This window comes from Mustela nigripes, chromosome 10 (assembly GCF_022355385.1).
Source record: "Mustela nigripes isolate SB6536 chromosome 10, MUSNIG.SB6536, whole genome shotgun sequence".
NCBI lineage: Eukaryota > Metazoa > Chordata > Mammalia > Carnivora > Mustelidae > Mustela > Mustela nigripes.
Window position 1 is genome coordinate 35414123 of NC_081566.1, and position 13852 is coordinate 35427974.

The following is a 13852-nucleotide window of genomic DNA, read 5'->3' on the forward strand; positions in this document are numbered from 1 at the left end:
TTGCATATTACCCAGATGGAACTTTTCTTGATGCTTTAACCTTGCGAATCGTGATTTGAAATGTTCTTCACAATAGGTACACTTAAAAGGCTTATCTTGAGAATGTAGAATCATATGTTCCTCCAAGTGTGGTCTTCGAGTAAAAGATTTCTTACAAATCTAAAATAAAATGTACACAAAATGTAAGGGAACATGGATTAAAAATTAAAATACCACGCTCATGATGTAAAATAAACATATAAATTCAAGTATTAAAGAGAAATTGCTTCCAACAGAAAAGTTACCAAATGTATAATCAAATTCTCATTGTACAGAAAAAAATGCCTTGGAGGAATTATAGTGTGGGGTTATTTTAAATTTGTACTAAAGGTAGCTGAATTTCAACTCCATACATTTCTAACAGGCTAATTTCTAGGATTACACAGTAATCTCAGTATCTTAATTCTAGTCAGTGTTTCTAAAATCCATTAAATTTATATTTTAAATCACTTATATGTCATGAATAAAATGCTTTATTTTATTGTTGCCATATATTTAATTAGCAATAGGAATAAGAAACCACAGAAAAATAATTTTAGAATTTATCTCTTAAAGTAGTCAAAAGTAAGAGATACAGCTTTTTAAAGAAATCTGGCAGACATGAGATTTAAAAAGGGGGAGGTCAATGCAGGTTCATCATTGTAACAGATATACTGATGGGAGAATGCTGATAATGGGGGTGGCTATGCATTTGTGGAGACAGGGGGCATATGTAAAATCATTATACTTTCCTAAAAAAATATGCTATAAAACTCTTAAATGTTCTAAAAAAATAAAGTCTTAATTTTTTTTTTTTAATTAAAAGGGGGAGAGGAGAACGGGCTGCTAGGATGACAATGACAGCCACAATAATACAGTAATAGAGCATGTACTATACACCAGGCTCCATGCTAAAAAATTCATGGTTTATTTTACTTAATTCTCACAATAATCCTATGAGGTAGATATAATTATTGTCATCATTTTACAGCTGAGGATGATGAAGCTTAGCAAGGAGAAGAAAGCAACTTATGTAGATCCAAATAGTTAATAATCAACTTTAATCCCTAGAAGCTGAAATCAGAGAAATGGTGGTAATTTTGCTGTATACATAAACTGAAGCCTGAAAATAAGGAAGACAAGTGAGAGCTTGTGACTCCCTCAAAACAATATTTACCTATATACCTATATATTTACCTACATTCAAACAATAGTACCTATAAAAAGTACTTTAGGGGGTGTGGTAGGCTATGTAAAAATTCTTTGCTACTACTGAAAAAACAGAAACTAATCCCCATCTCCTTAAATCTGACCTGGCTATAGTGACTTGTCTGAACAACAGAATGGGCTGAAAGTGATGCTGTCTAATTTTTGAAGCTAGGCCATTAAAAAATCCGATAGTTTTGGGGTGCTTCGGTGCCTCAACTGGTTAAGCATCTGACTCTTGATTTCGGCTCAGGTTATCGTGTCATGGGATTGAGCCCCACATCAGGCTCCATGCTTGGTGGGAAGTCTGCTTGAGATTCTCTCCCTCCCCCCTCTGCTCCTTCCCCACTACTGGTATGTGTTCTCACTCTAAAAATAAATAAATCTTTTTTTTTTAAAGTCTGATAGTTTTTACTTATGCTTCTTGGAGCTTAGCTACCATGAAAGAAAGAAGATTAAGTAGCCTCTTGAGCAGACTACTTGTAGAGAAGAATCAAGGTCCCTAGCCAACTGTCCCTGCTGAGCTCCTGGTTGTCAGCCAACACCAAGTTCCAGCCATGTGAGTGAGCCACTTGGAAGTGGCTCCACACCAAACCAGATCACCTGTATCAGCCGAAAACAACTGAGTGATTTCAGCTGACACCATGTGGAACAAAATTACCCAGCAAAGCTGTGCTCCAAATTTAGATTACTGACCCATAAAATGGTGGGATATAATAAAACAGTTGTTAAAGACCACTAAGTTTTGAGATAGATAACCAGAAGCGGGGGGTAGGGGCGGGGGAGGGATTCTAACATAAATTTTAACTCCTACTTATACACTAATGTCAGTTTATATATATATATAACTATATAGTTATATATATATATATAAATTAAGATTTCCATCAGGTCCACCATCTAAAAACTAACCTCTATGGTGCTTAATTTACAAAAATTAGGATAACCTTGTATAAAAAAAAATGATTCTAAAAGTGAGATATGTTAGGTTTTGTATTACTCTAAAATCTAATTACCTTCCCCAAAGGTAACAATACATTTATTTTGGTTTTCTACTACAAATGAAAAGCTCTTACATCACATTTCCAACTTTCACTCTTGGTCTTCTTAATGGAAATAAATTCTTGAGCATTTTCAGGATGAAATCTACAAAAAAAAAAAAGACTATTAGGAAAAGAATGTATTAGTTAAGTCCATATTCCTTACGATCTGTCAACAGTGATTATAAGAATCAGGTGCTGATTTCTTTCATAAAGAGACAGGCACATGTAAATACCTTAAGAATACAGGTATTGTTAACACTCAAAAATGTATATGTCTTCTCACAAAACAAACTGAGGGTTGCTGGGAGGAGGGGGGTTGGGAGAAGGGGGGTGGGGTTATGGACATTGGGGAGGGTATGTGCTTTGGTGAGTGCTGTGAAGTGTGTAAACCTGGCGATTCACAGACCTGTACCCCTGGGGATAAAAATATATGTTTATAAAAAATAAAAAATTAAAAAAAATGTATATGTCTAAATTTATGCAGAAATAGTCAAAGAAAATCATACATTCAGGAACCTAGCTATTCACAGATAATCACTTGATTTTTTTTTGGCCCACATTTCAAAAAACTTCCTTTCTTAAAATTAAATATGCAATACTGTACTAAACATGCTTTCTTTCACAAATTTTTACACACTAAAGACAAAGTTGAGCACGAGGAATAAGGTTCCTAGGATTCTAAAACCATGTACTCTGAAAATATACTTGTCAAAACCCAAAATAAAAAAGGATAACCAAAATGCTGCCTTAAACTTCTGTAATTCTCATTTCAACATAAAAAATTCTCCATCTCAATGGCATTTAAAAAAAAACAAACATTTGCTGTTCTTAATAAATTCTTGATGAAATATATTTGCAATCAAAATTGTTTGCAAAATATTAAGCAAAGAAAGAACTGGAGACAAGCACTCCTTAGATGTTTTTGGCTTACTCCATATTTAAATTGGAAGGCACAATAAAGTATATTATGGAAGCAAGATAATACTTGCCTCTTAACATGCTTGGCTAAAGTCTTCTTGCTTGCATGAAGTTTATTACAGTAAGGGCACTTGTGCTCCTTCTTATGAAATTCTGTTTCATTACTGTGCTTCTTTCTGTGAACAGTTAGGTTAGACTTTGTCGAATAGCGCTGGTGACAAATATCACACTCAAAGGGCTTCTCACCTGTGTGAACACGTGTGTGGCTCTCATATTTCCCTATAAAAAGAGATAAAATTAAATTCAGTACACTTAGTACACAGTGACTGAAATTTGACAGTGGGATAAAATCTCATGATTAATAACACATTTAATACACACACCCACCTACACACAAAAGTAGAAAAAGTTTATCTAAATATGTATCTCTGATAAACATCAAGACTTAATATTTTGATCTCACTGCTTTCCTTGAAAACTTGGGGCATTAAAAAAATCCAGTTATTCATGTTTACACATTTTAAAAATCAAGACTTTGGGTAAATTTGCTTAAAATTCTGTTGGCAAATTCTCCGAATGTAAATAAAACTTTAAAATATATGTATTTTTTAATTTAAAATTAACCTTCACTAAAAGTTCTACGCATCACTTAAGACTTACTATTTTTATACTTCACTTTTACTATGTATATGCATGAATTGAAAGAAATTTTCAGATTTGACGGTCCTTCCAAAAATACCTTAAAAAGGCAAAATAATATACTTATGTATATTATATGTATGTTTTATCTATCTTCCTACAGAAAGTAATCTGGAAATGGTACCACATATCTAGAATACTCAACAAAACCTATACTTCACTACAGCATATTCATATAAAATCTCTCCAACTTGTAAGATATTAGGAAACAAGTAAATCACCTGTACTTGGTGCATGCTTAACATTACACTGCTAAATCCAACATATACGGGCAGCATCAAAGAAAGCAGGAAAAGGAAATGATGAACTGGTATAATGCATAGACACCCACAGTTATATTAATGTGATATTTGTATTATATTCTGAATACATATCTAGATCCTATACAAATGTTACAGGTTTCTCCAGCAAGGCGGGAAAAAAAATAAAGAAATTTTAACATGGGCTTTCCAGGGAAAAAAGTTACAATAAAAAATTAAGTAAAAATTGACTTAATTTTTATTTATTTTCTTATTTAGACTACAATTTTTTCAGATCATTATTTAGAATGGAAATAGGTAAGGGCACAGACCCTGGGTCCATGTACCTAGATATAAATGCTGGCACTTATAAATGCTAATAATGGGCTGTGGGATCCTGGACAAATAACCTTTCTATGACCTAAAATCTTTCTCAAGTGAAAATATGAAATGAAAATATGTACTTCATAGGACTGTTATAGGAATAAATGAATCAATACACATTAAAGCACTTCTAAAAAAAAAAAACCAAAAACACTTCTAACAGTGTCTGACACATTATAAACTATCACTTAATGTTTGCTATTATTACTTTGGAATCAAAGCTGTGAATGTGCACATCTAGCAGTTTAAAGTAGAAATTTCAATGAAGGATACTTCTGAGCGAAAAGCAAGAAAAATAAGAAAAAAAATATTAGCACTAAAGAACAGTAGTTTTCAATTAAAAGCTTAGCTATGCTCTGAAAAATAAATGTTTAAGTTTTTCTTCAGGCCAAAGCTAATGTAAAAAGTGTAGCAGGATTTCATATACTTAGATGATGGTTGATGCATTATTTACATACATATAGTCAGAAAACTCAATGTTTGGTCACTTGTTAAATTAGCTGTGTGATCTTAATTAAGCTAACAATTTAACCTCTCTGAATTTAGTAATACTGCATGGGGTTGTAAGAAGTACGAGTTATTATACATACAATGCTTAAGACACTCCAGCACGTAGTAAGCTCTAAGAAATATTTGTCATTTAGTACTATTATTTTGTGGTTACTAGTCACAGTGCAGACATGTAGGTATACTTCAAATATAAACTTGGATAAAACTGATTAATGAATATACATTGTAATAGATCAAAGTGGAGTTTCAACTCTCTGAGAACACTGGAAGAACTTCATTTTTCGGGGCCCCTGGGTGGCTCAGTGGGTTAAGCCTCTGCCTTCCGCTCAGGTCATGATCTCAGGGTCCTGAGATGGAGTCCTGCATTGGGCTCTCTGCTCAGTGGGGAGCCTGTATTCACATTAATTTTGTGCAGTTTTTTGCTTCAATTTATGTATGAGCACATGTGTAAATATGTATGTTATATAATAAAATATGCATCTCTGACCTTGAACTATCCAAAACACTGATTTATATTACTTTTTGCAGGGTTTAACCAGACCATTATTGTTATAATAATCTTTCTCAAGTGAAAATATTTTCTTTGGGAAAATATTTCTTTGGGAGTTGACTTTATTCATTTTCTATTATCATAATATGGCATGTATGTGTTAGATTCCTTAACCTTTATTACAAATCAATTAAATATAAAGTATAGAATTTAAACATTATTAATATGTATTAAAATCCCAATTTTAATTTCAAAAAGATTGAGGTCTTTGCATACAATTAAAAAGTTTTCCTTGATTGTGAAAGTCTCCACATTTCATTTTTATTAAATTTCAAATTATGCAAGTGACACATATTTGTGGTTAAAAAAAGTATAAGCAAATCAAGAGTGTGTGTGTATATATATATATATTGTGTGTGTGTGTGTGTGATTTTAAGTGATTAACTTGAACTATTTTTTTTTAGACTAGGCCCACTCTTAACTGGGCATTAACTGTGCACGTTTAGTTAAAAGAAAACCAACCATCTAATGCTTAAATCTCATTTTTATACCCAAGTGAACAAAAGAGCAACCTAATAAAATCTTAAATTATAAGAAAAGTAAGAAAAATATTTCACCAAATTTTGTAATTTTTATAAAAATGTCTTTGCTGAAAAGATTATCATTAGTAACATTTTCCCTTTAATTAAATAAATTCTTTCTTGGTTGCAAATACAAATTAAGATACAAGTAGTTGAATAGTAAAACCATCAAAATGACAGTTAAATTAAAAATCAAAAGCAATTTTAACTATTCAACTTCTATTCTCCTACAGACAAGTAGACTTAAGATTCAACCAAGAAAAACAATTTAAATCAGAAGAGACAAAAATTTTTTAAAATTCAATAAATTCAGCAGAGTCCAAAGAGATCAATGAAAATAACATAAAACTGAATGACTGATTATGACATTAAGAATCTCTAAGGTGAAAAAACTCTTTTAAGTTATTAATTCAGTTTTATGCACATAAGCATTGCAAGGCCAGTTATCTATATGGATTTGATTTTCTTAACAACAGAAGAGACACAACTTCTGTGGAAACACTGTGGAAGAATTGTAATCTCTAAAGAAATTTCATGTTTAAAAAAATTGGTAGCAGAATGGGAGGTACTCAGCATAAATACAGCCAACATCTAAATCTGTTTCTTCTATTTTTTATGGGGTGCAGGGGGATTCAACAGTAAGTCAAAACGTGCATTTCAAATAAACTTTCAATAAAAAATAGTATTCCTTCAGAGAATAATACATTATATCCAACCATTCTTGATCACCAAAAGAAAATGCATAATACTAACAAATTTCATCCACAGAATTTTTCTGAAATGAATCCCAATATGAATTGCATCCCAAAATAAAGAAATTTTCACATGAAAACACTTGACCTTGTACTTAAGAATTTATTATCCGCCCCCCACTGTGGGTTATGCAAAATTACCATTGTCAGATTTCATGAGCAGTTTTTACAAAGAGAAACATTGTCAAATTAGCTCGTTATTTATTTGCTATTGCTAAATCTTCTATTATTCCTTGAATTTATTCATATGGCATACTCTAAAGAATACTTAACTAAAATACTTAACCTTAAAGAACTGTGTCACTGTTATATAACTCTTCTCTATGAAGAACAAAGTGGAATCTCTGTCAGGTTGGTCTAGAGAGTCACATTTTTTAAAAAAGCTATAAAGCATGTTCTACCTCTAGAAGAGATTATAAATTTAATCCAAGGAAAGATTTTAGTTCCCAGTAGGAACAATAAAAAAGATAAATTATCCAAATTTTCTCTCTTACCCCATCTGTCATCTTTTCCCTATTTTTGCCTTTTCACCCACTAGGTTTTTTCACCCACTTTAACCTTAAGGGGAAAGGTCAAAGGACTTTTTTTTACATGAGAATACACAGAGAGGAAGACAGCTGGTAGCCTTAGGAAAAATGTAACTAGATGTGGAGTCCCACTCCAAGCAACTATTAAAAACATCAGAAAGGATAAAAGATCCAAAGTAATGGAATCAAATTAGTCGACTACAAATTGTGGAGCTAATGGTTCCAGCAGGTCTCATAGCTTATTCATTAATTCTCATAAAGTACTCCAAGACACCAAAGTTAGAAGCTCATAAAGAAGCCCAACTGGCTTCTTAAAAGTCCAAGTTAAGTCAGACACCAACCTTTCAATTTTGTTCACTTGAACAGGAGCTTACTGAATGAAAACTTAATATGTGAAATGACCTAGAGCATCAAGAAAGGACAGTAACCAGAAGACACAAAATTTTCAGGCTTAAAATCTAATGAGAAATAAATAACCAAAAATCTAGGTAGGCGTGTTTAAATCATATGATAGGAATATGGATGCTATAAGGCTTACTGGAAAATGGTCCTTGAACTGTGTTTTGTTTTTAAATAAACAGACTTCTGATGGAGATGAGAAAGGAGGACATTTAAGAAACACGGATCCTCTCCTTCCACATTTACATTCTATCCATCACCCAGTCCACTTAGTCTATATTCAGTGCAACTCTCTGATCTACCCTAGTCCCACAGCCCATTCTCAGTGCTACTCATCTAACTAGTCCAAGCCTACAATATCCTCCTGGTCCTTTCTAATTTCATTCTCTGTGCTGAAGCCAGCATGACCTTCCTAAAACTTCAATAGGCTGCCATTTCCTTTGTCCAAGTTTTTCTACCACTCACTGGATAGAATCTGAATATTCTATACAGCATAAAAAAACATGCAAAATTTGACCTCTGCTTAGGTGCCAATCTTCATCTATCATTTTCATTTTACCTCCTTATGCATCTTGAAATCACCCTTCAGCAATTTCCAGATTACAACATACCTTGATGATGTCTTTGCACATGTTGGTCCTTTTGCCATATAAATTCTTCCCTATTCTTTATTTCTAAGCTCTAATGCTACCTGCTCTATGAAATCTTTACTGATTCCTTCAGTCCTTTGTACTTTTTCTGGTAAGATTACCTTCACTGAAATATGATTGTGTTTTTGCATGTACTCATTAAACTTGAACATTCTTGAGAACACAGAAAATGTAACTTCCCATCTATTTATTGATATTAGAGCGACTCAATAACTATATTCAATTAATTAACAATAAGAGCAGCTAATATTCCTTGAACACCTAAATTTCACACAGTATTTTGAGTGATTCACAAGACTACCCCATTTAATTCTCATAACAACCTCCATGAGATGGTACCCTTAGCATTACATTAGCATCATCCCACTCTACCTATGAGGAAAACAAAAATACAGACAGGTTAAGTAACCTGCCCAAAACCTGGATTAAAAAATGCAGATGGTCTGAAATCACTATAGCTCATGGTTTTTTTTTACCCAGTATGATATAATCTCACTTTCAATCTTCCCCTCTCTCTCTCTCAGTCCTGGGTTTTGAAAAGCAAACAGCCCTGTGTGAGACTTAAGCAAAAGAGATGGGTGGATACAAGAGGGGTGTAACGTCCAATGCATTCAGAAAGGTAGGCTGCAGGTAAGTCTACAATGTGACCTATTGATTCTCACAATCTTGGTTAAAGATACTGCAAAACACCTTCCTCTTAGTATATCAGGAACTTAATCTTGCGCAGTGTTTTCCTAAATTGTGTGCAAAGAGCTGTGGTGGTTTTTTGGACATTAAAGAAGTACCACAGAAGGGTCTTATGATAAAATTATTTGAGTAAATGCCAAGTTTCTTTACTAGAGAATTTGACAGTTATTATAGACTATGGATTATAGTATATAATTTTTCCAGTCTTACTTGAAAAAGAAATCCTCTCTCTTAAAGTATCTCACAGCCCTAGTGTTCAACAGGACAGTTCAGAAATCTTAAGTGTTGGGCCTACAATGCCATTTGTGCCTTGACCCGTTCATTCATCTCAAGACAAATTAGGCCAAGTTAAGGCAGAACAGAGGAGGCATGTATTAGGAATATAAAGTCAAAGAAGCAGAACCTATTGAAAAGATAATGTGCTCTCAGGTGTCTGAATCCAAAAATATTCTCTTCTCACAGTACTTGTTTCAGCTCTATGAGAGAAAGTATTTATCCAGTCTGAGTTTAGCAAGTTCCTTGTATTCCTCTGCTCTTCCAATTGAATTACTCATAAAAAGTTATTTGACTCATGTTTGAGTCTCAAACACAGTAAAAACAGTGATAAGTAATTATTAAATTGGACTGTCAAAAATTCTAATTTGGAGATTCCAAGGCACAATAAAAAGCAAAAAGCGGTTACAACTTATGCTGTAGTGTGTACTGTCCTATATTTTGAGAGCAAATGATTACCAGTATCTTATTAAATCAATTTCTACCTAAACCAATTAACATAAGTAACTCAACACTGCAAAATACATGGGGATATATTAAACTGCATAATAATGTTACAAGGTCAAACTGCGCTTAAATGTTCCTTTTAACATTGTATGTGGTGGAATATATTTCATAATTTCATAACTTTGATTTATATAGAAACAGCTTAATTGCTGCAATTTAAAATTCACATTAGAACTCCTCATGTAAAACACCTCTAAAAATTATTTTACTAGCAAATACTAGACCTCTTGAAATTATATGTTCACTGACATATTTTTAACTTAAGGTTATAGACCACATTGCCTGCATATACTTTTCTAATAAAAGAAAAGTCTATTTATTAATTATAATTACCAATGACTACTACTAGTCAACACATTTCCTAAAGTCTCTACCTACAGAATAAATTATATCCAATTCAGTTTTATTCTTAACTACAAGGCTAAACTGTGAAACATTCCAATTCTGTATAGTACTAGATTCTATAGAAGAGACTGTGTTTTTCTAATTCAAACACAGCCAGGTTCAAGGGAATTAGTACACAAATCATTAAATTGAGTAATATAATCGAATTCAATTTTCTATCACTCAAAAATAGCACTTATCTATGAAATTAAATCAACATATAAATCAAAACATTACATTCATAATTATTAAGTCTGGAGTTTTTTCATACCAAATACCTGAACTAATGATCTGTCACCTTTTAATGGGACATGGGGTAGAGAAAATAAAAGCTAATAAAAAAATAAATTCCTGAATCAAAACAATTTTAAAAAAACAGGTTATAATATGTATTGACTACCAAATACCTACCCTAGTTAAGCATTCCTTTCAAAAGTTACCTCAAAGTTTAGTTTTTCATTATTACCTTTAAAATATCAGGAAAAGTTATTAGAGACAGAAAACAAGCTTTCTTTTCTTACCTATGCGGTCAAATGTTTTATCACATTTAGGACATTGCAGTATCTTTTTGTTACTGTTCTGAATGACTACAGGAGTTAACCCCTCATGAATATTTCCTACAGAATCACCAGCTTCAGGTTCTTCTTCTGCATCATTATGATCTTTTTCACTTTGTTCTTCAATGTCAGAGTATTCATCTGACATTTCCTCCTCTAGTTCATCTTCTTCAGCATTATATTCACTTCCAGGGTCCTCGGAATCATTTCTGTCTGACTTTTCCTTATCAAAATTTTCTTGATTCAAATTGTCTGACCCATCAGCACTTTCTTGTTCATCATCACTGGTGTCATCAAACTTAACAGGACACTTGAGATTCCTTTTCGATCTTCTTGTGGAAAAACTTCTCTCCAGCATTTTTAACCCATGTTTTTTCCCTAATAAAAGGGATCTATGAGTTTTAGCTAAATGATTCTCTAAAGACTTTTTATAACAAAAATGTCTACTACAGAATTTACACTGATGATTATTTGATAGTCTTCCAGCTAATTCACTTAGTGTTTCTTCTGGTGATGACTTTTCAGCCAGCTCAGACTGAAAAGTGGCAACATTTTCATTATTTAGCAACTTAACTGCATCTATAATGTCCAGAAATTTTGCTGCCTCTAAAACAAGGGGTATTTCATATTTGTACACAAAAAATTCTGATGTGTAAAGAAATTCAAGCAAATGCTGAAAAACTGAGTGTGTTACGTGATCCAGGGTGACAACATCAGTGCTTGGATTTTTGCTCAAACAGGCATGGAAATAACTACTGCCAACAGCAACAACAACTTTATGGGCACTGAATTCTTTTCCTTCTACTATGATAAGTAAGTCACAGAAAGATGGTTGCTTCTGCCTGTCATCATTTAAATACTTCAGCAAATTCTTGTTATACTGCAAAGAACTCAAAAGTTTTCTCTGATCTGGAGAGGGAGGAAGTTCCTGGTAACAGTGAAGAGCTTCAGGAGTTGGTCTCTCTGTGGAATGAGTATAGGTTACTTCGTCACACTCCACTGCAACATTGCCTTCTGAAGAATCTTTGCGATAGCCTAGATGGATCTTCTCGTCAAGATTTGAAGTAACCTTTCTCCTTTTCTTCATTGCAGTACAACAATTTCAGAACAAGAAACTTCATAAGTGTCTTAAAGGATTTATTTTAAAAAAACAAAAAACAAAAAACTAGATTGTCTTGGTTAACAGCTTCTGGAGGGGCGTGCCCGAGGATTTCATGGTCTGCAAAAGAGTAACAACCACGTAAAAAAAAAAAAAAAAAACCAAAAAAAAAAAAAAACCCACAAAACTCCATGGCAAAGCAATCCTAAATTATTCGCGGCATTCGTCTGCTAACCCTTTCTAAATCAGAACTAAATTAGGATAAAGTCACACGTTCTACTCATTCGTGGCTCAGATTTTAGGGTGGAGAACAAGGAGGGCCGGGTTATAAAAGACAGCCAACAAAAGAATAATTTTAAAGGAAGCCGGGGCACACCTTTCAGGCCTGATTCACGAACGGGGTGGGAAAAAAGGGGGCAAAAAAGGAAAGGACCCCCTCCAAGATCGCTGAGGGTGCAGGTTGAGGCGCGCTACATTCATGCTTAGGGGCGCTGGGTTGGTGACAATAAGGCCGTCGCGGCCGCGAAATCCACGTCTCTCCATTAACATGCCTTTTCCCAGGGCGGGCAAGGCACACCTCCTCAGGGACCGAGAGCCTCCCACGGCCAAAACCACCCCGCAGGAGACGGCCCCAGGAGGGGCGCTGAGCAGGAGGAGTAGGGTCAACCACAGGGACGACGAAAGGAAGCAGAAGAACCTTCCCGGGCCCTGCCCAAGCGAAGACTGCACTCGCCGACGCGAACCCGCTACCCTTCCCACCCCAGTTTCCCTGGGCAAACGCCCCACAGATCCATTACCGGGAACCCAGGGCTCCCCCGCTGGCTCCCAGCCGCTGAGCTCCACTCTCGGCGCGCTCGCTCCAGCGCCTACCCACTTCCGGGTTCAGCCCCCCACCTCACCCTCCCTCCCTCTGCTCCTTCCCCTCCCAGAGCCTCGCCGCCTCCACAGCCACGGAACACGTCAACCGCGCGCAGGCTCCAAGCCTCTCGGAGAGACCGGCGCGCGGCCCTGCGCGGACCACTGCGCATGTGTGCGCACCCGGCTTTGCGCATGCTCTGTAAGCTCTCCTTGCTCCCTAGGGGATCCTAGCTACGCCCCAAATCCGTTACTCCGGGTTTTCGCGGTGGTTTGGTGGCCTACTGTGATTGAACTAGACGAACCTTTGCAGGAAATCTCCCCGGGGAATGGCGGGGGATGGGGTGGGGAGACCTATGAGTTTAGTAGCACCTGGCAGACGCACGAAAGCACGAATGGATTTCATCCTCGCTGATATATTTAATAGCATGTGATCGATCACGCACCAAGGGACCTAAGCCCGTCTTAGCAAACACACTGCGTGTAAAGAACAGATGTCGATGTCCTTTCGTTTGTTTGTTTCTACTTTAAATGGCTAACGTGGCTGCTCCTAAAATTATTTTTTAACTTCTTAATGTACACAGAAGACATTGGAAAATGTACGTGTTAGGACAGCAAGGGCAGCCAAAACAAAAAGAAAAATCTACAAGAACAACTTTTGAAGCCGGTACCTAAGATTTTGCATTTCTACAGAGTCCCAAGAGATGCTGATAACTGCTGCTCTAAGCACCACATTTTTACTAGCAAGGTCCTGGGTCAGGTGACTTTACAGATGCAAGACAAATAAGAGACTGAGGCCAAATAGAATAGGTAACCAAACTGGTTACCCACTCCAGCCATCACCCCTCTCCCCGACAGGTATAGCTGGGAATCTGGAAGGGCCACCACTCCCAGTGGAAGAACTTGTGGGGGTGGAAAATTTCTCCTACGAAAACGGAAACTTGAGGAAACTTGACTGACTCAAATTTTCTTTGATTTGAAAATAGTTAAAACTTTTAATGAAAATTCCCAGCAAAAGCACTCATACGAATTCCAGACACGGATGCCTATCACCTGGGTGACTCATTCCCACAA

The 13852-nt window shown here is 35.4% G+C and overlaps 1 protein-coding gene across 3 annotated transcripts in view; it reads right to left on the bottom strand.

Moving 5' to 3' along the window:
• The window catches only part of ZBTB41 (zinc finger and BTB domain containing 41), a 48958-nt gene extending 36136 nt beyond the window's left edge, over positions 1 to 12822 (bottom strand). For all 3 annotated transcript variants that reach the window (XM_059413036.1, XM_059413038.1, XM_059413039.1), the window contains exons 1-5: positions 12721 to 12822; positions 10789 to 12043; positions 3257 to 3464; positions 2301 to 2370; positions 12 to 159 (exon numbers count right to left, since the gene is read on the bottom strand). In XM_059413036.1, the coding sequence (XP_059269019.1) occupies positions 12 to 159; positions 2301 to 2370; positions 3257 to 3464; positions 10789 to 11911 (1549 nt within the window). In that variant the 5' untranslated portion in view covers positions 11912 to 12043; positions 12721 to 12822. The remainder of the gene's footprint in view (positions 1 to 11; positions 160 to 2300; positions 2371 to 3256; positions 3465 to 10788; positions 12044 to 12720) is intronic.
• Positions 12823 to 13852: the final 1030 nt, after the last annotated feature.